This window comes from Oratosquilla oratoria, chromosome 16 (genome assembly GCF_046742065.1).
Source record: "Oratosquilla oratoria isolate Oo_2021 chromosome 16, ASM4674206v1, whole genome shotgun sequence".
In the NCBI taxonomy this organism is placed as follows: Eukaryota; Metazoa; Arthropoda; class Malacostraca; order Stomatopoda; family Squillidae; genus Oratosquilla; species Oratosquilla oratoria.
This window is the reverse complement of record NC_134792.1, coordinates 35,653,535-35,678,534: the sequence shown is the minus strand read 5'-3', so window position 1 is coordinate 35,678,534 and position 25,000 is coordinate 35,653,535. Positions and strand designations below refer to the sequence as shown.

The 25,000-nt window shown below is 44.5% G+C and overlaps 1 protein-coding gene across 13 annotated transcripts in view; it reads right to left on the bottom strand.

Annotated features, from left to right (window-relative positions):
- LOC143033881 (uncharacterized) overlaps positions 1-25,000 on the bottom strand; it is a 512,083-nt gene that overhangs the window by 180,269 nt on the left and 306,814 nt on the right. For all 13 annotated transcript variants that reach the window (XR_012967201.1, XR_012967200.1, XM_076199492.1 and 10 more), the window contains 5 exons: positions 24,632-24,932; positions 22,079-23,539; positions 20,492-20,656; positions 14,661-15,072; positions 1-4,718 (listed from right to left, as the gene is read on the bottom strand). The exon at positions 1-4,718 is cut by the window's left edge and continues 1,510 nt beyond it. Coding sequence is in view for 11 of the 13 variants with exons in the window: in XM_076199492.1 (XP_076055607.1) it covers positions 1-4,718; positions 14,661-15,072; positions 20,492-20,656; positions 22,079-23,539; positions 24,632-24,932 (7,057 nt within the window). In the remaining 2 variants the exon portion in view is untranslated. The remainder of the gene's footprint in view (positions 4,719-14,660; positions 15,073-20,491; positions 20,657-22,078; positions 23,540-24,631; positions 24,933-25,000) is intronic.

Here is a 25,000-nt window from a genome sequence, read left to right as displayed (position 1 = left end):
CAAATCAGGGTCCGGTGTATGCGCACGGCGCTTTAGCTTCCGCAATGTGTCTGCGTCGTAGACGTTGCGTGCATCGGGGGAAGCGAGAGTCTTGGTTCCCTGAAGAGCCTCCATGGACACCTGCAGTTCGTGGACAAGACGTTCCCGGCGCTGCTGCTGCTGTTGGTCCTCCCCTTCACAGCTACTGCCGATTTGATTAACCTTCCTTCCGATATCTTGTCGTTTGCTGCTTACATCCAGGTCGCGTTGGTTATTGAGTTGGTAGGACCGTGGCCGAGGGGAAAGCGTCGATCCACAACCGCTGCCAACACTCGAGCCCCCTATGGAATCCGACGGTCCACCGGCGGCAGACGCATTGTCCCGAAGAACGTCCGAGTAGTAGTACGGTGCTGATCGAGGACTTGTTTCACTCCCGACGGATGCATTAGAGGTTCCACGGATGTGGAGGTGCCCGACTCCCGCGGCGGACCCCACGCTTGCCGTCGGACTCGTCAGACTCCGAGATGATACTTCTGATGATGTTCGTTGATGGCACATATTGACTGAGATGAGAGGACTTCGGAGACCGCGCAAAGCGTCCACCATAGGAGTCGAGAGGGGCTCCTGTCCAGCAGTGGTGGTCTGTGGACTGGGCTGTTTGGTCGGGGTCACGGCACGCGCAGCCGAAGTTCGTGGCAGAGGAACATTCTGATACGTTGGTAATTCCGAAGTTTCTGCGAAAGGGTCAGGCGAAATAGCCCTTGCGGGATCCGCCGTGTTTGTTTCCTTCTGCTGGCCGGCAGGATATCCCTTGGAAGTTACAGGTATGTTCATGTACTCCCTAGACATGGTGTGCCGACCCGGCCCTGCGTTGTGTTGGAATCCCTCGTTGACATAGGGATTTTCAATCTTTCCGGAACAAAAGGAGGAATCGAGGCTACTCCTGTAAGATGTGTTGAGGTCGTAGGTCTTGGGACGTGCTGATGCTTCATGTTTGTCGCCTGGTAGGAGGACAGGCTCCTCGCGAGCCGGAATGGCTTTCCGCTTTTCTCGGGCCACGTTTTTCTCGCCCGAAGAATAATCCTCCGGATATGCCGCTGACTCTGGGTACCGGTCTTCTGACCGCAGGACATAGGAGTCGTCCTCGCTAAGTTTATTAAGGGTGTCCTCGAACAAAGGCCGTCGTTTTAGCTTGTCAGCAGAGGCGTTTGATATGGACTCGCTTTTACTTTCAAAAGGCTTTTTGTTGTCACGCCCACCTCCTCCTACTCCTACTTCTCCCCTGGACGAGTTCAGGTCATCGCGAAGACTTGCCTGGCTCATGCGAAGTGACCTCGAGGCGCTGAGAGCATGGCGGAGGTGTGCGGGTGGTTCTGGAGTCTCCAGTCCCTCGTAGTCGAAGGAATGAGCGTGGCGATGGCCGGGTTGCTGGAGGTCGTCCATTGGTGGAGGGCTAAGTGGAATAGGCGGGGGAGGAACCAGATCGGAATCCGACGAGTCGTGGGCGTCGGGGTCACTAGACGGTTCGGCACCGCTGAGGTAGTAGGAGGCTGGTCTAAAGGTGTCCGACAAGCTGAACCTTGGGTTGCGAGGAACCTCGAGGCTGTCCAGATCCTTAGAGGCTTCGTCGTCTGCGTCCGAAGATGCATTGGACTGTGGCTGTTTATTTACAACAGAACTGGTCGAACTCGAGTCAGCTGTCTGTTTTTTCGTAGGAACTTTCAGATCAAGTGGTTTACTAGGGATTTCCGGCTTTTCACCTTCGGGTTTTACCGATTCTTGTGTAGACTCCTTTTCGGACGGCGGCACTTCCATATAGATCGCTTCGTAGTGAGACGCACCGCGATAAATGTACTCATAGTGCTGAGGATCGTCGCGGTCACCGATCTCGTAATAACGCGGACTCTCAAGTGAAGTAGCACCGTGGTCTATCATGCGACTGAGATCAAGTCTCGGAGCTACCGGTGCAGGTCTCGATGCTTTGGAACTGGCCGAAGACTCACCACTCATTTCAATGTAAGTATGTTCTTCCAGCTCGGTTTTCCCGAACATGTCAATATTGGTTGGCGGTTCTGGAGTAGGCCGGTGCTTGCTGCTCAGACTACTGCTCGAACTAGCGGGTGCAACACCACCTATACTTATGCTGCTTCCCGTTAAGGTACCGTGGCTGGCTCCCAGTGGTTTCCTTGGGGGACTCATTGGTAAGTAGTTCTCTTCAATGTACAGGCTAGAATTGAGAGACGGACTATGCACCATGTCGATGGGCGGAGGGGGAGCTTCTTCAGGGGGTCGATCCAGATCTCCAATTAAAGTGTCGCCTTCATTTGAGTAAACCAGTCTTGATGGCGTATCTCGAAAACTTTGGGGCACAGGTGACTTGACCCCTGACGCCGACGATGACGAAGCGGTAGGTTCTTCTCGTCTTGGGCTGTCATGAACTTGGACGGATTCATGGTGAGAATCGGACAGGCTCAGGCGCATTAACGCTGGAGACATAGTCTCCATATCTCCACCTAAGGTGGGTTTCTTCGGGGGTCGAGGAGGTGCGTTTCGCAGGATCACGTCTTCGCCATCATCTTCCCTCGTGTTGTCATCGTCACCCCTCTTTTCGTCCGCTGACCTTCTTAGTTCAGCAAGGATAGAGGACGTCGGTGTGAGGGGCAGTTTATTGTCTTTAGTCTTCAGGACTTCCTCACTGTAGAGAACCTGGGCGGAGTTTCCATTAGGAAGAAATTCCAAGTCACCGGAAAATTTCCTGTCCCCTTTGTAATCTTCAGATTTACTGAAAGACTCTCCCTCGCGACCCTCAAAGCTCTTGAGAATGTCTTTCACGGATATCGACGAGGGTTTGTTGAAGTGATGTGAATCACGAGTACCTGTTTTCGACTCCTCAGAGTATCTCTCCAACCCCGCAGGTTCTTCATCGAACAGGAACTTTCTAATATTCGTCCGACTTAATCTCGAGTCCATGATGTCTTGAGGACTCCGAAGCTTCTGGTATTCATATAGGGATGAGGTATCATGTGTTGTCAGTGGGGACGTCGGTGTGTTCGAGTCTTCCCGACCACGGTATTCAGACAAGTGTCTGACTTGAGCCTCTTGAGCAGTCACAACGGTCGTCTCCGTCACGGCAAACTCAGCTTTCAAGGGGGACACTAAGGCTTCCGCCGTTCGTACGTGTGTGGTAGGAGTCAAAGGCTGTTGAAGGGCCGAGGAGATCTTGTTTGTACCATCCATTTGCACATCTTCTTTGGGCTTCTCCTTCTCGATAATCTCTGAAAAAGAAGAATCATCCTTTGGTTGCTCATCGGTATAGGTCATCAGTCGCTCGATAAGAAGCCTTCTCTGCATGGCAGCCTGCGCCGTTTCCTGGACCATCCGAGGACTCTCCAAGGAGGGCAAATCGGGATTAGACTGCTTCATAGCGTTCGTTTCGAGGGCCCCGTCAGATGGAAACCGGTCCTCCGGTGTTACATATTCGTAACTATATTCCCTAACCGACCGTTCGTCCACGCCTTCCCTGCAGTCCTCCGTCAGACTAGACCACGGCTTGGCGAACTTATCAGGACTCCAAGTCTCTGGTCGTCGCCCCTGGAGATCCAAACCTCGGCGACGGACAATGGTGGTCTCACTTGAGGAAGTTTCAAGACGCCCGACATCAAACTCTCCTCGTCTATCTCCTTTCTGCGACGATACCTCAGCCCTGAGAGTATCGTAGCCGCTGTCGGAGTATTTCGACGTGACGTCATCCAGACCGCGCACTGACCTATGTGACGCTGGGCTGTCGGCACGCTGTGCGTTGGAATCATACGATGAAAATCCGGCAGAGCTGTCCACACTCGGATGTCGACGCTGAACCAGCGCCTGAGGGTCTCCGGAGCGCGTCATCGAATGCAAGAAACTTTTGTTGGCTTCTGGACGGCTTCCCGCCTGGAAGTCGTGTTGCTGTGAAACTCCGTTCATTGCTGGAGGATCCACGTGTCTCGTCTCGCTCTTGCTAGGGAGCTGAACGTCTGACACATAGAAAGGGTCCCTGGCCGCATACAGGGTTGGACTGCACACTAAACTTTGCGGACTGCCCACCAAGGGCTCACTGTTCTCCGGCGCGTACCTGTCTCCGTTAGCCTGCTCCGGTTCAGCTTTGTACACTGGTTCAACACACTGCGAATTCGCTCCGCGGCGACCACGACTTATGTGGTTTATATTGACATAGTCTGGCGATGAGGGCCCAGGAGTTGTCAACTGGGGCGCAACAACACTCGGGGAATTGCTGGCGACCGAAGTTGTTGTTGGGCATATGCTAGGAGTAGCTCGGTTGTTCATGTATTGATGTTCGTACGACTGCCTCGAGTCTATGGTCGTGTTGATGTAGGTAGCCTCGGGAGTTGCAGAACTGGGGCACTCATTATTATTTGTATTATTCTTCCCATCGTAACTTTGGTCGATTGGGGTGACACAGCCGTTACTTGTAGGCGCAGCGTTTTCTGACAGAAGCTCTCTTCTTCCACTTTGAGGGCTCTCCGAACCCGGAAGTGTCGTCATGTTCTGCCAAGTGACCGGCTGTCCTTGGGAATCCACATAAGAGGCATGATCCTCAGAGTGGACGGGCGTTCGACTGGGTCCTGAGGAAGAAGACGAGTGGCTACCTCCCTCGCCCCGAGAGGAACGTTTTCCGCCTTCATGACTTCGGCGGGAGTTTCTGCGTACGCGTTTCCTCGTCTCGCGCCCATCCTGGACATCTGCGGCATGATGGAATGTCAGAGTGTATGCGATCACAGACCGTGTTCTCATGCGTTAGTATAGCCGCGTTAGTAGTAGAGGTAGCAGTAGTGTAGTAGTAGTAGTTAGAATCACCATTAGTAGTCACCACGTAAGCAGCGTTTGTAACATGATTCCTCTTTAGGGACAAGTAGGAGCTTCGGGAGTAAGAAATTCCGTTAGGAGTACCGTTAGTATCAAGCTTGGTTAGTAGGACAGAACCCAACGGTATAGGAGTTACCCTCACACAGTTGTCTTGGCACTACAGACGGGTAGAGCGGTCTTAGACTATGTACCCGCCGTAGTTTCAGGATTCACTGCGGAGTCAGTCATGCATGGCACCAACAAGGCATCACCAATTGCGCCTTCTACAGAATTCCCCCACATGCGCAATGAAGCAAGTCTACCATCACCTTTGGAACATTCTAGGTCAATACCAATATCTATACCAATACCAAAATGGATGAATAATAATAGAGTAGTCGTATTACTTTTGCCATCACCATCACCATATATATTTCGGTAGAAGATAAAAATATATTTTCATCTCTGACTTAACAAAACGACTGAAGATGTTTCAAGAACATATGACCAATTTCACCAACAACACTAAAACGACCAAACATCTATCACATATACAATAAATACTGCTGTCTTTTGCTTCACTTAGCTAACAAATCTGATGTCAGACCATCCAATGCAAAGGTTAAAGATCCATTTTTACAGTACCAAAACTTTGTTTAGATCACTATATCACTACAGTGCTACCATCATTTTTGTATCCCAACTACTAACCCTCATGAACCACGGACCCACGCTTTATGTATTAGAATAGGGCGCTTACGCCTAAGGGCACTTTTTCTGTGGCTGAAACCTCTGTGTTCCTTGTGTTCCAAAGCTAATTAACTGTTCACTCAAGGTTCTTTGATCGGAAACCCATGGAACCAGGTTCTTCCTAAGATCTTTCTCGAAAGAAACGCTGGACTGTTATCTGTGTTGTGTGAGTGTGGAACAGCTAGAAGTAGGGGACCGATCACCGTTCTCAGCTTTCCAGTAACAATATTGGGAAAAAGTCGAAGCTTATAGGGACCGAGTATCAGTCTCAAGCACCTCCAGTGGAGGCAAAGGGTGTCGATAAGATTTACATAAGAACATAATAATGGAGACTGCATGAGACCATAAGGCCTACACTAGGCAGTTCCATGCCCATTACCACCTATCATCTCTATCCATAAAGTTATCTCATCTTCTCTTAAAACAACCGATAGTTCTAGTGCTCACTCCATGGTACTAAGTATATTCCTTTCATTAACCACTATTGGAGAAAAAGAAAAAAAATTCTTAAACTTAAATTTGTCCAATTTAATATCATCAGTAAGAGTCCTACTTAGCTGCCTTAATATGACGACTTTGCCTGTATCACCCTTGTTAAAACCCTTGACTCACTTGAACACCGCTATTGGATCATCCTGCACTCTTTGTTTTTCTAGAGTGTAAGTCAAGGTGCTTAAGGTTGTCTTCATAAGGTAAATTTCTAATCCCTTGTACCTTCTTGGTCATTCTCCTCAGTACTAATTCTAGTGGATTAATATCCATTTCTCAGATTTAGAGACAGGAGGCAATCCTGCAGGAACACCACATGCAGAAAATCATCTCTGGTCCCTGTGCTTGGGTAGCCAGGATAAACGACATTATCCTGCAGTTGTAAGGGATTGACCCAAATCTTTGGCATTCACAAAGCAGGATTGATGTTGACCACACTGATGATTGTGGCATCAATATTTTGTATTTGTGTGATGATCTTACCACAACAATGACAGTAACTGCATAGAAACTGGGATTGAATACCAGTCCACAAAGAAAGGTGAGGCGAACACTCATCACCTTCTTTCCTATTAGAATTAATTTTAATTTTCTTTACAGGACCTCAATCTTTTTCCTCAGCTCGGTTTTTATTTGTTTCCTTCTCTCATTACTTTCCAAATCTTATGTATGTTTTCAATATTATATGTCATCCTCATTCTGTTTACACTACCTCTGATATTCTCCCTTCATTTATCAATAGTTGCATCACTGAATTCCACTCTTTTTCTCTTGTCTTTCGCACCCATACTTTGCATGTTACATTCTTCCATTGCACTCAGCAACAAAAAAAAAACTCCTCCACTTGGTTCCTACATATCCCTCCTTTTTCTCTTTTGTCATCCACGCTACTTACTTTTATTTTCTTGCTGGATTTGATGGGTGTCAAGTGGCATATCTAACAAAGGGAAGAGTAGTAATAGAGGAGTGACTGGTCAGATTGTTCAAAATATGTCTGGAAAAAAACATGTCCAGGTAGATTGAAGAAGTGCATGTTTAATCATGTTATACAAGGGAAAGTGAGACAAGTAGAGTGTACTAGTTTTAGAGGGATCACTCTTTTGAATGCAGTCACTAAGATGTATGAATGTGCATTTATTGAGAGAAATAAAAGGTGGTATCTTTTTGGACTTTCATGGCCTTAGGGAAGGTGTATGATAGAGTTGACAGAGCTTTGTGGACCATGTTACAAATACAGCATATGGAATTGTTGGGAGTCTGTTGAAGATGGTCAAAATATTTTACATTAGTAGTAGAGTATGAGTGAGGGCCAAAATTGGAGAGAGTGGATGGTCTTGAGGTGAATGTGAAGCTGTGTCAGGACTGTGTGTTGTTATTATGTTTATTCAACATGTATTTATATGAGGTGATTGGGGAAGTAAATGCAGGAGTGCTAGTTAGAAGTTTGGAAGGGGTGAGAATGGAAGGACATGGGAAGTGAATCAGTTGTTATTTGCAGATAACACTGCACTTGTGACTGATTCTATGAAAAAACTGAGGCAGTTGGTGTCCGAGTTTGGAAAAGTATGTGACAAAAAAAAAGAGTTAGAGTAAATGTGGATAAAAGTAAAGTGATGAACTGTACAAGGAATGATGATGAGAAGCTGAATGTGAGTGTGAAGGATGAAGCCTAATAAGCTAGACTTTTTTTTAAGTATCTGGGGTAAAATGTTCCAATAAATGATGAAGTGGATGTGGAAATGAATTATAGAGTAATTGTGTCAATTGAATATCTGGATGGAATGAAAAGTGGATCAGTTTGCTGAATATAGTTGGTAGATCATAATGAAGGGTATTATTTAAGAGGTTAGGAAGAGATTGAGCAAGTAATTGGGAAAGAGCAGTATGGGGTAAAGAGAGGAAGAGCATAAGTAGATCAAATTTTTGTAAAAAGACAGAAATATAAGAGATTTTTGCCAAAGGGAAAAGATGTTTTTGGGGTTTTCATGAATTTGACGGTTTATGACAGTGATTGTGCCAACAGCACTGTATGGAGCAGAAACTTGGAACATAAAAGAGGAAGAGAGAAGGAGTTTGAATGTGTTTGAGATGAGGTGTCTGAGAAGTATGATGGGGGTTACTAGGCTGGATAGAGTGAGAAATGAGGAGGTGAGGAGGAGAACAAGGGTGGTAAGGGAGTTGGGAGATAGGGTTGATGAAAGAGTATTGGGATGGTTTGGACACATGGAAAGAATGAGTGAAGAAAGACTAGTAAAAGAGGTATGGAAGGCAGATGTGGGGGGAGTGAACATGAGGGGGCATCCTAGGATGAGATTGATGGATGGGGTGAAAGGGGCTTTGGGGAAGAGGGGAATGTCTGTTGAGGAAGGACAGGAGAGGACAGACGACAGGGGTGAATGGAGAATGATTGTATATGGATGATGTTGTGATGCATGAGGTGGAATGGGTGGGGGGATGGGGGGTGAGGTAGTATGTGTGAGAAAAATTTGACCCAGCCCAAAGGGATTTCTCCCCATCTTCTTTTCTGCATGGGGGGATGGAGAGGGGGGGTTGCTGATTTAATGAAGCAGCCTTGCTGTGTCTTGTGACACTGCTTCTGACCCAGGGCAGTGGACAAGGTGCAGGGATGACCCATCATCCAGGAGGTGCCAAGATAAGAGGGAGGGTGGAGGGGAGTGGAGTGTATTTAGGGATGGAATGGGTGGGAATGGTTTTTATGCCCTTTTCTTTTTGGCTACCTCCCTTGTAAAGGGGAAAAAGCCTTGGTATATGTATGTATGTATGTATGACAGGACTGACAGAAAAGAGTGTGTTACAGATATATGATATAGGGGGTCTCTTGAGGGCAATCAAGAGTATGTGTAATGAATGTTTGAAGTTATTCCATCCATTATTGAAGCAGTTGAGGGCTGAAGATGGAGAGAGTGAGTGGCCTGAAGTGAAAGTGAGGCTGTATCAGGGTTCTGTAATATCATCATGGCTATTTAACATATATATATGGATAAGGTGGTGAGGGAGGAAAATATAAAGGAGCAAATCAGAGTGAGATTGGAGGGAACTGGGAGGTGAGTTAGTTGTTTGCTGATGACACCATGCACGTAGATTAGTCATAGAATATATTAAGGCAAATGGTGGCAGAGGCTGGGAGGGTGTATGAAAGGATAACATTGAAAACAAATGTGGGCAAAAGTAAGGTGATGAGATTTACAAGAAGTGATAATAGTTGTGGGTTGGAGATAATTCTAAAGGGTGAGAGCCTGGAGAAAGTGGAGAACTCTAAGTATTTTGGATCACATGTGGATATGAATTATAGCATCAGAGAAGCAAGTAAATGTTTGAGGAGAATGAAATGTATTATGATAAACAGGTGTGGGAATGAACACAAAGAGATGATTGTATGAGGGAGTAATTGTGCGTATGCCACAGTATAGAAGAGAGATGTGAAATTTAAAGGAGGCAGAAAGTAAGAGCCTAAACATATATGAGGTGAGGTGTTTAAGTAGTATAGCACATGTACTGAATGCTTGAAGTTATTCTATCCGTTATTGATGCAGTTGAGATGGATCTCCACTGAGGCCCAATGAGGGACATGTAGCCTCTGTACCCCACCATGAAGAATGGATACAGTGAAAAATGTGGAATTGAGGTAGAAAAGGGAATAGAGAGCTGAAAGACAGGACAGATCCAAGTACTGAAATGGTTTTGGTATATAGAGAGGATGATGAAAAAATTACTAGCTAAAAGATTGTGGAAAGCACAATTGGATGGAGTAAACTTGAAGGGAAGACCAAAAATGAGTTAGATGGATGGGATGCATGGGGCACTGGATGCAAGAGGAATATCTGTTAAGCAAGGATGAGAGAGTCCAATAGATAGGAGTGAATGAAGAACATTTATAGATGGATGAGGAAATGATGTTTGAATGGAGGTCCTTGTCTGTTCCATAAATGTCTTATATGAATAAGGGGGGTTGGTGGTTGCCATACAATGAAAGACTGAGGTTAAACTCGTTCCAACTGTCATGCCTGCCCTGCTGTGGAGGTGCCGTCTTTTGAGAGAGAGAGAGAGAGAGAGAGAGAGAGAGAGAGAGAGAGAGAGAGAGAGAGAGAGAGAGAGAGAGAGAGAGAGAGGAGAGAGAGAGGGGAGAGAGAGAGGGGAGAGAGAGAGAGGAGAGAGATAGAGGAGAGAGAGAGAAGGGAGAGAGAAGGGAGAGAGAGAAGGGAGAAAGGGGAGAGAAGGAGAGGGAAAGGGGGAGGGGGAGGGGAAGGGGAGAGGAAGGGGAGGGGGAGGAGGAGGGAAAAGGAGAGGGAAAGGGGGAGGGAGAGGGAGAGGAGAGAAAGGGAGAGGGGGAGGAGGAGGGAGAGGGTGAGGAGGAGGGAGAGGGTGAGGAAGAGGGAGAGGGAGAGGAGAAGAGAAAGGGGAGATGGAGGAGGAGGGAGAGGGGGAGGAGGAGGGAGAGGGGGAGGAGGAGGGAGAGGGGGAGGAGGAGGGAGAGGGGGAGGAGGAGGGAGAGGGGGAGGAGGAGGAGGGAGAGGGGGAGGAGGAGGGAGAGGGGGAGGAGGAGGGAGAGGGGGAGGAGGAGGGAGAGGGGGAGGAGGAGGGAGAGGGGGAGGAGGAGGGAGAGGGGGAGGAGGAGGGAGAGGGGGAGGAGGAGGGAGAGGGGGAGGAGGAGGGAGAGGGGGAGGAGGAGGGAGAGGGGGAGGAGGAGGGAGAGGGGGAGAAAGAGAGAGAGAGAGAGAGAGAGAGAGAGAGAGAGAGAGAGAGAGAGAGAGAGAGAGAGAGAGAGAGAGAGAGAGAGAGAGAGAGAGAGAGAGAGAGAGGGAGAGGGAAAGAGTATGTGCACATGTATTTACCTAGTTGTATTTACCTAGTTGTATTTTACGGGAAGGGGAGCTATGCTCGTGGTGTCCCGTCTTCATATCTCATTTTATCTAAACTATTTTTAAATTTATGTATTGTTTTTGCACACACTACTTTCTCATCTAACTTGTTCCAACTGTCTATTACTCTGTGAGGAAAGCTGTTCTTTTTCAGATCTCTTCTATAGTTGTCTTTCTTGATTTTCTTTCCGTGTCCTCTTGTATTTCTATCATCCCATTTTATCAGATTCTCTCTATCAATAATTTCTATGCCTTTCATGATTCTGTAAATAGCTATCAAATCTCCTCTCTCTCTTCTTTGTTCTAGTGTCTGTAGTTCAAATTTTGCTAGTCTCTCTTCATATGATAGTTTTGAGTGTTGGTGCCAATTTTGTAATTGCTCTTTGTATTCTTTCAAGTTTTTTTTATACATTTTTTTGTACTTGGTGACCATATCGTTGCTGCATATTCCAATCTTGGTCTTATCAGAGTGATTAGAATTTTCTTCACCATTTCTTCATCCAGGTATGTAAATGCCACTTTGATTGTTCTTATTAAATTATAAGTTTCTCCAAAAATCTTATTTATATGTTTCTCAGGTGACATATTATTCATAACAATGACTCCCAGGTCCTTCTCATTTTCTACTTTTTTTATTCCTTCTTCTCCCAATTTATATGCTCCTGTTATTCTGTTTTTGCTTTTTCCAAATTCCATTATACTACACTTTTTAGTGTTGAACTCTATCTCCCACTTCCTACTCCATTCCTATACTTTATTTAGATCACTCTGCAGTGACTCACAATCTTCTTCCGTGTTCACTTTTTTTAACAGTTTTGCATCATCTGCAAAGAAGCTCATATAACTTTCAATTCCGTCATCCATATCATTAATATATATAGCAAACATTATTGGGGCCAGAACTGTTCCTTGTGGAACACCGCTTATTACTTCATCCCATTTTGAGTGTTTGTCTCTTATCACTACTCTCATTTTTCTTTCTTGCAAAAAGTTTTCCATCCATTTAAGCAGTGTATTCACTTGGTCTTTGGAGCACGTGTTAGACTCGTGATCGACAGCTATTTCCCTCCTGGAAGAGAGCTCAGAGCTCGTACGTCCGATCTATGGGTAATGCTATGACCTTGCACACACACACACCCCCAACTCCTCGCCCACGAGAGTTGGAGTAACACCCCTCAGCGCTGCGATACTGATATTATTTCAGCCCCGGGCGAGAGTCGAACCCGGACCTCCGTAGTGGCAGGCCAGAGCTCTAACCACAGCGCCATGAGAGGTGTGTGTGTGTGTGTGTGTATGATGAGTGGAAAATGGTTATGAATGGACTATAAATTGATACAACCTAAAGGGATTTCTCCTCATCTTTTCTATTTTCATATGAGAGGATGAAAAGAGAGGGTTGCCATGTAAATGAAGTGCCTGGCCCTGCTATGAATGTATTGTGTCCTCCTGTATTGCTTCTGACTTGGGCAGTGGGTTGGGGACAGGAATGATCCTTCATGCACAAAGAAAAAAAAAAGAAAAAAAAAAAGAAAAAAAAAAAAAGATAAATAAATAAATAAAATAATAATAACAATAATAATGATGATAATAATAATAATAATAATAATAATAATAATAATAATAATAATAATAATAATAATAATAATAATAATAATAATAATAATAATAATAATAATAATAATAATAATAATAATAATAATAAGTTGGGTGTCTCCCTTATGAGAGGGAATAAACCCCTTGGTACATACATAGACTGCAATGTGATTTGTAACAATTAATGCAAAACAGGGCAATTTTTGAGAATGGCCATCAATGCCTTTTCATAAGTTATCAATGTACGGGGCAAAAACATGGAACATGAGAGAGGAAGAGAGAAGGAGTTTGAATGTGTTTGAGATGAAATGTCTGAGAAGTATGGTAGGGGTTACTAGGCTAGATAGAGTGAGAAATGAGGGGGTGAGGAGGAGAACAGGGGTGGAAAGGGAACTGGGAGATAGGGTTGATGAAAGAGTATTAGGATGGTTTGGATACATGGAAAGAATGAGTGAAGAAAGAATAGTAAAAGAAGTGTGGAAGGCGGAGGTGGAAGGAGTGAATATGAGGGGGAGTCCTAGGATGAGATTGATGGATGGGGTGAAAGGGGCTTTACAAAAGAGAGGAATGTCTGTAGAGGAAGGATGGGAGAGGACAGAAGATAGGGGTGAATGGAGAAGGGTTGTGTATAGATGAGGCTGTGATGCATGAGGGGGAGTGGGTGGGGGATGGGGGGTGAGGAAGTATGTATGAGAGATAATTTGACGCAGCTCAAAGGGATTTCTCCCCGTCTTCTCTTTTTCTGTATGAGGGGAAGGAGAGGGGGAGTCGCCGAATTTATGAAGCGGCCTTGCTGTGGATGTGCTGTGTCTTGCGACACTGCTTCTGACCCAGGGCAGTGGACGGGATGCAGGGATGACCTGTCATCCAGGAGGTGCCAAGATAGGAGGGAGGGAGGAGGGTGGAAGGGAGTGGAATATATAGGAAATGAAATGGGTGGGAGTGATTTCTATGCCTTTTCCTTTTTGGCTACCACCCCCCGTGTAAGGGGCAAAAAGCCTTTGGTATATGTATGTATGTATGTATCAATAATAACCCATACTGATAAAGCACTTCAAACTGTAAATGCCAAATGCCAACATAAATGGCACAATATAAAACAAGGTGGGACACCAAAAATGCAGTTTAGCACAGCTCTGATATAATTTTCCTTGTTTCACATGAATGTATAGAGCCAAATGTGTACCCCAACAAACAAACATATACGAAAAAGAAAGCATGCACAACACAAATCTCACAACAATAATCCTTTGACGTTTTATGTTTTCATCCTTGCTAATCCACATGATTGGTCTGTCTTATCCATGACACTGCATGTGTACACTTTGTTAACTCATCTTAATATGTTCACATTACTGTCTTTGATCACTATTAGGTCACATGCACTTATTTTGTTAGTTACAGTTATTATAAGTGTTACTACTAGACATATGTTAATGCTAAATGTTTACATATACCAGTACATCTCTTTGTCATTATGACAGTTGCAACTCCCATATATCTATATATATATATTTACCACTGTCAGTATCTATGTTATAAATAATGTCATTACTACCAAGGCTGTTGCTGACATTAATAAATTGCTTACTAAATTGCTAATGTTACCATGGTCAGTTCACTAACATTTACATTGCTATACTACTTCAAATAGCTACTGATTCTCATATTATCTGTGTATTTGATATCATAGCTATTAATCATTAACAGCTTGGTTTATTTTTTGGAATGGTTACTATAGTGTTAAGAACATCCTTTCCATCATGCACAAGCCATGCATTCTCATGCCTAGAGTGACCCCAAGATTACATAAATCCAAAGTTCCTTTTCCCTGTGAGATTACCTCACACATTCTCCTTATCTCTCTATCTAACATATCTGTATTACAATATTAGAGTAAGGTGGCTAATTCTGAATCTCTGCTCATACAGAGTTGTACCATGTAGTCACTTTGAATTATGAATCATAACATTAAAAATCAGATTGGCATCTTAAAGTACAGTATATACAAATATTCTATATCTGCCTATGGTTCATAATTAATTTAACTCATTTACAACTCATTCCTCTAAATGAACATCAACTGCTGCTTTAAAAAGAAAAAAAAGAAAATCAAGAAAGACTTACCTTCCTCATCAGATGAATAGGTGCGGTAGCGGGGTAGTGATGCTGACCTTCGCCCCTCACCACCACTCATGTGGCGACTTCGTGAGGAACCTTCACGACGACCCTCACGCCTCTTGCCACCAGAGCTGTCACCACCAGCACCCCCCCCTGTGCCTGCAGAAGTTGATGAGGAGGGGGATGTGCCATGATGTTTGGTGTTGGCTGGGCCACCCTGAGGGATAGGGCGCTGTGAGGGAATATTTTGACCAAAGGATTCAGTATGGCCTTGAATCTGAGGGCCACTCTGTTGATGCAATCCTCGGGTCTCAGGTGGAAGGTGATGACCTTGGCTAGTGTATGGACGTCCAAAGGGCAGTGGCGAAGAGACTGGGGTGCCTCTGTCCCCTCCTGTGACATCGTCTAGACGTCCCACCTATTGGAAGAATAATAAATCAATCAAATGTTTAAGGCAAGTACTGTGACAATACACAGCTACTCTCAAACTATTTTCCTAGACTGGGAGATTAGGGATAGCAAGCTTCTATGATTACAAACAAAAGTACTGCATTAGAAAAAATGTATAAATACATGATACTGAAACCATTACCACTGCAGATATGTAGAGACTTGTGATATAGACAAAACTATGGAATCCAAAGAAACTGAGAGAAGAGTAAGCAGTGAGAACATAATAACATGAGAATGAAGGAAAATTCAAGAGTTCATAAGGCCTACACCAGGTAGTTCCATGTCCATTACCACCTATCACCCCCATCCATAAAGATATCTAATCTTCTTTTAAAACAACCAATAGTTTCAATGTTCATTACATGGTTACTAAGTCTATTCCAATCATTAACCACTCTGTTGTTAAACCAGTAATTACCTATTCCCTTCTTAAACCTAAATTCATCCAAACTAAATCCACAATCATGAGTCCAACATGTGATCCAAGACCATGGTGAATCACTTCTACAACTCCTACCCTGCTGTCTTAATAAGATGACCTTGCCTGCATTACCCTTGTTAAAGCCCTTGACCCATTTGAATATCTCTATTAGATCATCCTGCACTCTTCATCTTACCAGAATGTAAATAAAGGTGCCAAAGCCTGTCTTTGTAAGGTAAAATTCTAAGACTTTGTATCATTTTGGTCATTCTCCTCAGTGCTGATTCTAGTGAATTGATATCCATTCTATAGTTTGGGGATCAAAACTTTGCTGTATAGTCAAGGATGGGTCTATTGCTAGATAGAATTTAATAACTACATCTGCACTTTTGTTTGTAATCATCCTAGCAATAAATCTCAATACCCTGTTAGCCCTATTACTGAAACTAATGCACTATTTCTTGGATTTAAGTTAAGGACTCATTAACACTACCATGTCCTTTTCACATTCTGTTTCCCTTATATGGTGTTATCTAAGATATATGGATTTGCTGGGTTGTGTAAACTGCATTAACCACACTGCCCTTTGAGATATTGAAGTCCATTTGTCATTTCACCAATCATGTAAACAATTTATCAAGATCTTCCTGCAGTATCTCAGCATTTTCCCTGAACCTAATATGGCGTCCTACTTTAGTGTCATCCACAAACATACTAACATCACCATTAATCTCAGTGTCCCAGTTATTAGTATACACCTATTTATATACCAAAGGCTTCTTCCCACTTATCAGGGAGGTAGCCAAAGTCAAAAGACATATACCCAATCCCACCCATTTTATTCACACCCATCCCATTCCCAACCACCAAACTTTTTTCCCTCTCATCTTAGCTCCTCATAAGTGACAGGTCATCCCTGTATCCCACCCACTACCCTGGGTCAGAAACAATGCAGCAAAACACAGCACCTCCACAGCAAAGCCGCTATGTTTAATCAGCAACTCCATCTCTCAGTTCCTTCATGAAGAAAAAGAGTAGATAGGGAGAAACCCCTTAGGCTGCATCAAAATATCATTCACACATAATCACTCTCTAATCCCCAGTCCCCCACTCACTCCCTTCTTTCATTATAGTATCATCTATACACAGCCATTCTCCACTCATCCCTGCCTCCTCCCTTCCCTGGTCAAAAGACATCCCCTCTTGCTCAACACCCCCTTCATCCCATCCATCCATCTCATCCTCAGTTGTCACCTCATGTTTGCTCCATCCACACCTCTTTCATCAATCTTTCTTCACTCATTCTTTCCATGTGTCCAACCATCCTAATACTCTTTCAACAACTGTATCTGCCATCTCCTTTTCCACCTTCACTTTCCTCCTCACCTCCTTGTTTCTCACTTTATCCAACCTTGTAACCCCTACCATACTTCTCAGACATTTCATTTCAAATACATTTAAACTTTTCCTCTCAGCCTCTATTAAATTCCATGTCTTTGCCCAATACAGTGCTGTCAGCACAATCTCCCCTTTATACAAGCTCCTCTTTGCATCCATTCCCAAATGCCTATTTCTCATTACATTTTAATCCCCCAAGGCACTTACATGCTTCTCTCATTCTATAATTTACCTCCACCTCCACTCCTCCCTTTCCAGACATATACAACCCCAAACACCTATAGCTATCCACTTCCTTCAGCCTCTCTCCTTTAAACCTTACTTCCAAATTGCTGCCATCATCTACCCTTGTACATCCCGTCACCTTACTCTTACCCACAGTTACTTTAAACTTTCTCCTATTGCATACCTTCCCAAAATCCATCACTATCTTCCTTAATCCCCCCTTTGACCCTGCCACAAGTGCAGTGTCCTCAGCAAACAGCAATTTGCTCACTTCCCACTTTTCTCCATTTTCTTTAACTATTTCCAATCCCCTGCCTATTACCCTTACATTTACCTCCTATACCACCCCATCTATGTACATATTGAACAGTCATGGCAACATGACACATCCCTGATGCAATCTCACATTTACCTTAAACCATTCACTCTCTCCATTTCTAATTCTAACAGAGGCTCTACTACTTGTGTGAAAACTCTTGACTGCCATTAACAGCTTTCTCTCGATCCCATATATATACAAAACTTCCCACAGTGCTTTCTTGTCTACCTTGTTATAAGCCTTTTCACAAAAATCTGATCCATGCAAACCCTACCTTTTCCAAACCCACACTGTTCTTCACCAATTACTCCCTCCATTCCCCTTCTACTCTTAGAACCCTCCCATGAGCCTTCCCGACTGCACTCAACAAACTGATTCCTATGAAACTACTACAATCACACTTGTCCCCATTTCCCTTGTAAAGCAGAACTATACAGGCACTCCTCCAGTCCTCTGGTACTCTACCCTCCCTTATACATAATGAATAATAAAGGACCCAAAACTGAGCCCTGGGGAACTCAACTATTAACACTACCCCTATTAGATTTTACACTTTTAATCTAATGGTGTACCACTGTTTTCTGTCACTAATTCATGTTCTAATCCATTCAACCTCTTTTACTCCTATGCCATAGGCTTTGATTTTATTTGGTAGTCTCTGGTGGGTCACCTTGTTGAATACTTTGCTAAAGTGAAGATAGATAACATGATAACTATCATTGTTATCTGCTGCCATGTAGACATTAGTGTAAAAGGATAAAAGCTTAGTTACAGACAATACTTTTGGTGAACACATACTGTGAGTCACGAATCAAATTATGCCCTTTGATATGATCCCTAAAACTATTTGCTATTAATGATTCCAGCATTTTACCTATATCTGATGCCAAACTGATTGACCTGTAGTTGTGTATAGAAGATTCATCACCCTTTTTTAAAACAAAACAACATTTGCCTGCCCCCAAGAAATAGCCACAAAACCATTGCCAACTGACTTTCTAAGTACTTTCATTGACTACTCACTGACTTCAAATTTACACTCTTGTAGCACTCAATTTTTTTTTGTCTGGGCCTGGGGATTTTATAGATTTAAGTCTATCCATGTACGTGATTATGTCTTCCTTATTAATGCTGATGCTAGTTTTTACTTCCCTCATCCCCACTGAACATCAGGTTGCAATCAGGTACCATATCTATCCTCTCATTTGTAAATACCAAGAGAATTTTTTCTTAAATGGCTCCCTCATTTTTCCTCTTAATCTGTCAAGACATCCTTTTATCCCACTTTTCTGGCAACCTTAATTTTGTGATTATGTTTTGCTCTGTGTGTGTTCTTTTTAGCTAGATATTGTGACTGTCCCTCTGTTATGCTGTCCCCCCACCCCATGTTACTGTCCTGTACCATTTCTCTGAATATTAATTTTCTTTTTTTGCCTAACCCTGTGGTGGGGGAAAAGAATACTGCCACCAAGTTCCCACTTGAGTCATACAAGGTGGAAAAAAAGGGGGGGGGGACGGAGATAGGAGTAGGAATCCTGCTACCTGTAGCCCCAAAGAGAAAATTTCTTAAAAAAAAAAAAAAAAAAAAAAAAAAAAAAAAAAAAAAAAAAAAAAAAAAAAAAAAAAAAAAAAAAAATAATAATAATAATAATAATAATAATAATAATAATAATAATAAATAAATAAAGGACTGAATATTACATTTTTTTTCTATAAATTAACCACTTATAAAAGGCAAACTATCCTTATTCCAGCCACTTCTCAGAATTTCCTATCTATCTATATACCAAGTGCTTTTTCCTCCTTACAAGGGAGGTAGCCAAGTCAGAGGCACCTACCTATTCCCACCCATTTTACTCCCTTCCACCACCCCCTCCACCCCTCCCATCTCAGCTCTTCATGGATGATGGGTTGTCCCTGCATCCGCCATCTGCCCTGGGTCAAGTGCAATGTAACAAGACACAGTACATCCACAGCAAGGCCACTTCAATTAATTGGCAACCCACACTCTTTGTCCCCTCATGCAGAAAAGAGAAGACAGGGAGAAATCCCTTTGGGCTGTGTCAAAATATCATTCACCCATAACCACCCCTACCCACCCATCCCTCATCCCTCCCTTCTTTGCATAACAGTATCATCCATACACAGTCATTCTCCACTCACCCCTATCTTTTGTCTTCTCCCTTCCTTGCTCAACAGACATTCCCCTCTTGCTCAGCACCCCCTTCACCCCATCCATCCATCTCATCCTTGGTCATCCCCTCAAGTTCACTCCCTTTACCTCTGCCTTCCACACCTCTTTTACCAATCTTTCATACTCATTCTTTCCATGTGTCCAAACCATCCCAGTAATCTTTCACCAGCTCTATCTGTCATCTCCTCCACTCCTGCACTCCTCACCTCTTCATTTCTCACTCTATCCAACCTAGTAACCCCTACCAAACTTTTCAGACATTTCATCTCAAACACATTTAAACTTTTCCTCTCAGCCTCTCTTAAATTCCAAGTCTCTGCTCCATATAACGCCATCGGCACAATCACCTTTTCATACAAGCTCCTTTTTGCATCCATTCCCAGTTGCCTATTTCTCATAACACTTTTAAGTCCCACAAGGCATTTACTTGCTTCTCTCGATCTACAATTTACCTCCACCTCCACTCCTCCCTTTCCTATCATATGTGACCCCAAATACCTAAAGCTATCTACTTCCTCCAGCCTCTCTCCATTTAGACTTCCAACTCACTGCCACCCTCTACCCTTGTAGCTGTATATCTCACCTTACTTTTACCCACATTTACCTTCAACTCTCTCCTATTGCATACCTTCCCAAACTCTGTCACTAACTTCCTTAATCCTATGAAAGATTAACAAAATAGTCAAACATTATACTATCCTATCTCACACTACATTATTCTTTTTGTTAAAAATATCAACAACTTGTAGCTTTGTGAAACTCCAGATGTTTTGTATTTGCTTGAGGACACCAGGAGTAACTTGTGAAAATTAACAAAGGAAACTGACCTGCAAGTGGTTACTTGCTCCCACCCCAGCTGCAGTGCTGTGCGATGAAGAAGTGTTGGAAGCAGTGGAGGTGTTCAAATCAGGTCGAGGTGAAGGTTTCCTTGTCAAAGGTGATTGTAACATTCGCTGTTTCCATTCTAGTAGCCTCTTCATGGATTCTTCCCTCTGAAAATAGCACAAATGAAACCAATGATCTCAATAGTAAAAAAAGTATAAGAGGTTCATCAATTTTATTACTACTCTGCAATCCTTCCCCATTCACTAGGTACAAATAATTTCTGCAAATGAGAGCAAGAAACCCATTTAGGCAAACACAGCAGCACCAAATGATAATGACGCAAGTATCCCATTAACCCAAAGATGAAGGTGGTCATCTTTATATATGTTTTCTTGTTTTCATCAGATAATTTTGTTCAAATGAGGAAAGTCCTCTGTTGCTGAAAGGTTAAAGCTTCTTTAAATCAGCTCATAGAAGGTACCAAATACTTTTATATGTTTCAACTGGTTATCTCCATGTGATCTAATAATATAAAGGAAACCTCATATCATCAAAGGGTTTTATTCTGTATAGCAACTTGTTTTGTCAACAATAATCTGCTGATTATAGTGCAAAGTAAATTGTGAGCCTTGCAGACATAAGTATATCAAGGCCAAAGTTGAAAAGATACATACATACATATATCAAGGCTTTTTCCCCTTTACAAGGGAGGTAGCCAAAAAGAAAAAGGCATAAAATCATTCCCACCCATTCCATCCCTAAATACACTCCACTCCCCTCCACCCTTCCTCCCATCTTAGCACCTTCTGGATGACAGGTCATCCCTGCACCTTGTCCACTGCCATGGGTCAGAGGCAGTGTCACAAGTCACAGCACATCCACAGCAAGGCCATTTCATTAAATTGGCGACCCCCCCTCCTCTCCATCCCCCCATGCATAAAAGGAGAAGACAGGGAGAAATCCCTTTGGGCTGCATTAAATTTTGCTCACACATACTACCTCATCCCCCATCCCCCCACCCATTCCACCTCATGCATCACAACATCATCCATATACAACCATTCTCCATTCACCCGTCTTCTGTCCTCTCCCGTCCTTCCTCAACAGACATTCCCCTCTTCCCCAAAGCCCCCTTCACCCCATCCATCCATCCATCTCATCCTAGGACGTCCCCTCATGTTCACTCCCTCCACATCTGCCTTCCATACCTCTTTTACTAGTCTTTCTTCACTCATTTTTTCCATGTGTCCAAACCATCCCAATACTCTTTCATCAACCCTATCTCCCAACTCCCTTTCCACCCCTGTTCTCCTCCTCACCTCCTCATTTCTCACTCTATCTAGCCTAGTAACCCCCATCATACTTCTAAGACACCTCATCTCAAACACATTCAAACTCCTTCTCTCTTATGTTCAATGTTTCTGCTCCATGCAATGCTGTTGGCACAATCACTCCTTCATAGATTCTCCTCTTAGCATCCATTCCCAAATATCTATTCCTCATTACACTTTTAATCCATGAAAATAATGACCATTTAAAATCAGAAAATGGGCACAAAACTATCAGTTAACAATGCAATCTGTACCTACCTGCTGAACTTTTTTCGGATCACCTTCAGGTCCTTCATCAGGTAATGAGGTGTTTACAGCATCTTCTTGTCGATGCTGTCTTGGAAGACGGGCTGAGGCAGACCGTATGAAACCTGCTGAGGTGTCTGAGTTATTGTGTTGGGGAATAGAAGACTGATGGTGCCTCTGTAAGGTGTTGGTGGCACCGTGGTGATGCTGTGATGATGGATGGAGCCGCTGAAGGGTATTGGTGGTGTTGGTTTGCGGTGACGAGGATGGGTGATGTCGCTGGAGAGTGTTATTGCCATGCTGTGGAGGTGACGGATGATGATGACGTTGGAGGGTGTTATGCTGGGGAGGGGATGACTGTTGATGCCTTTGGAGGGTGTCTTCATAGTTTGGAGGCGTGCGAGGTTGTGTGGAACCATCACGCCCTACGGCGACTGTTGCACCTTTCGATGGAGGAGCAGCCCTTCCACTGCTGCTGGCCCCTGATGAGGGACCTACCCAAGGAGACACATTAAGGTCTTCTGGGCGTCGTGCCGCTCCTTGAGGTGATGTGCAGATATCTGGTGCCGCAGCTCCTGCAGGAGGAACTCGCTGAGGAAGATGGTGGTGCCCTTGGGGATGGTATCCCTGAGGAGTAGAGCGTGACCGACTCTGTATATGAGTATGAGACTGGTAGAAGGACGACTGACGCATCTTGTTCGCATAATTCTCTTCAGACCAGTAGTCCAGATCGTGACCGGGTGACTTACTCCGGTTGTGGATGAGATTAGATGATGTGAGAAGGTCTCCACCGCTTCCTCGTCGTTGAGACCACATGTCAGAGGATCCTCCGTGCTTACGGTCGTATTCAAGGAAGTCTGCAGAATGGGGTCGTGGAGGTGCACTAGACCGGTGGTGCTGAGACCCACGAGATGGGAGGGAATCTCGACCGTGGTGGGTGTGATGTTGCTGCCGCACCGCCGCGACAAGACGGGAATCCACGTCTTGCTGCGGTGGGGCGGCATCCAGCTGCAGCTCGTCGGAGAGCTTTGTTCCTGTGCTTCTGCTGGAGGCGTACGAGTCTGGACGACGACTCGGACTAGGCTGTGATGTCTCAGATGCGTTACTGCCTCCGTAAACGTCTTCGTAGTCACCGCGGGGGCCTCCAGTACTAGTAGCGCCGTAGGCGTCTGGTGTCCGTCGTTCAGTGCTGGACAGTGTCGGGTGCTGTGATGTTGCTCCCTCGTTCGCAGATGGACTCCTGCCTACGTCACTGCCTGGCGTCCCCCCACCCTTGTCTGTGTAAAGGCGGTGCGTTCTGTCCTCCCGTTCAGGTGACGCTTCGGGGGAGGAGCTCTGATCTCGAGAGGAATTGAGACGCCTTGGTTTAGGAGGTGCGTTGGCGTACAAAGGTTGACGGGCGTCACCGATGTTGGCCCAAGAATCACACGATGTGTCGAGGCGGTCCACTTGGGAACGGGAAATGTCACTTGCCTGCGAACGAAAAAATGTCACATTAGTCTTCAAGTATAAAATGTAAACCATACATTTATAATGCAATAAACTCTCCTACATTCAACCTGCCGCCATCATCACTCCCCCATATCTACGATTTCTTCATTTGCGCAATCTTCCAAACTCAGTCACTTACTGTTTCAGTCTCTTTTAAAATTAGTCATAAGTGTATTGTTATCTGCAAACAAAAACTAGCTCACCTCCCACGTCTCTCTATCCCTGTCTACCAACACTCGCGTTCACCTTCCTTACTACCCCATCCATATGTATGTTAAACAACCATGGTGTCATCACATAGCCCCACAAATACCTCAAACCACCCTCTCCATTTCCGACCCTAACACATGACCTACTGCTTATGTTAAAACTAGTGACTGCCTTCAGTAGATTTTCTTTTCATACATTCGTAATGCACTCCACAACGGCACTCTATCAATCCTGTCATACACTTTATAAGGGGTTGATCGAGTATAAGAAAAAAAAAAAAAAAAAAAAAAAAGACCCATTACCACACACACCCAAAACCCGTTCGTTGTCTCTCGCCCATCTTAGCACCTCGTGGATGAAGGGTCATCCCCATAACCTGCCACACTGCTCGGATCAAAGGTAATGCAGCAGGACACAACATCTGCACAGCAAGACCCGACAACTAGAGCTGGTTTATCCACATCGCTTCATTACAGGGCACCGACCACCCCCTCTCATCCACTCAAGGAATTTACGGAAAAGATGTGAAGAACATTCCTTCAGGCCACGTCATTTCCTTATCTAATGACAATCATTCTCCATTCACTCTTATCTTTTGCGGTTTCTCTTCCGTACTCAACAGGCATTACTCTTCAGCCAATACCCCATTGGGCAAAAAATGAGTGCTCTTAGTAAGGCTTGATACTATGCATATTTGAGCCCTGTCGGGTTTGCCTGTTGTCTTATTTAGACATCACACTCACACGATACCAGTCCAACATACACACTCCACTAAATCCTTTTGGGAAAGCAAGACATATCCATGGGGCAAAAGAGAATTCACCCATGATTCCTGGGGCTCCCCTCAAGCACCTGGGTACCCACCTCATCCAGGGACCTCCCGTCAGGGGATCGATAGCGTCGGGGCCGGAAACCGTGAAACCCCGAATCACTCTCGTCCGCCGAAGGCGTCGTCGAGTTTATAGAAGATACGGAAGGTCTTTCACTTCGGTGATGACCCCGTCCTCGACCTCGGGCTCTTACACCACCTCCTCCTCCTCCTCCTCTTCCGAGATTCCCTCCTCCTCCTCCTCCTCCGCCTCCTGAAGATGGGTTGACTGGTGACAGGGAGGCTGCGAGAGGCTGGGCAGATGCACTAGGGGTTAGGGTGGCTCCTTCTTCAGGGCTGTGGACAAAGAATGCTGAGTTAGAAGAATGTCGGGTCGTGGAGGTAGACTACGTCATCCACACGAA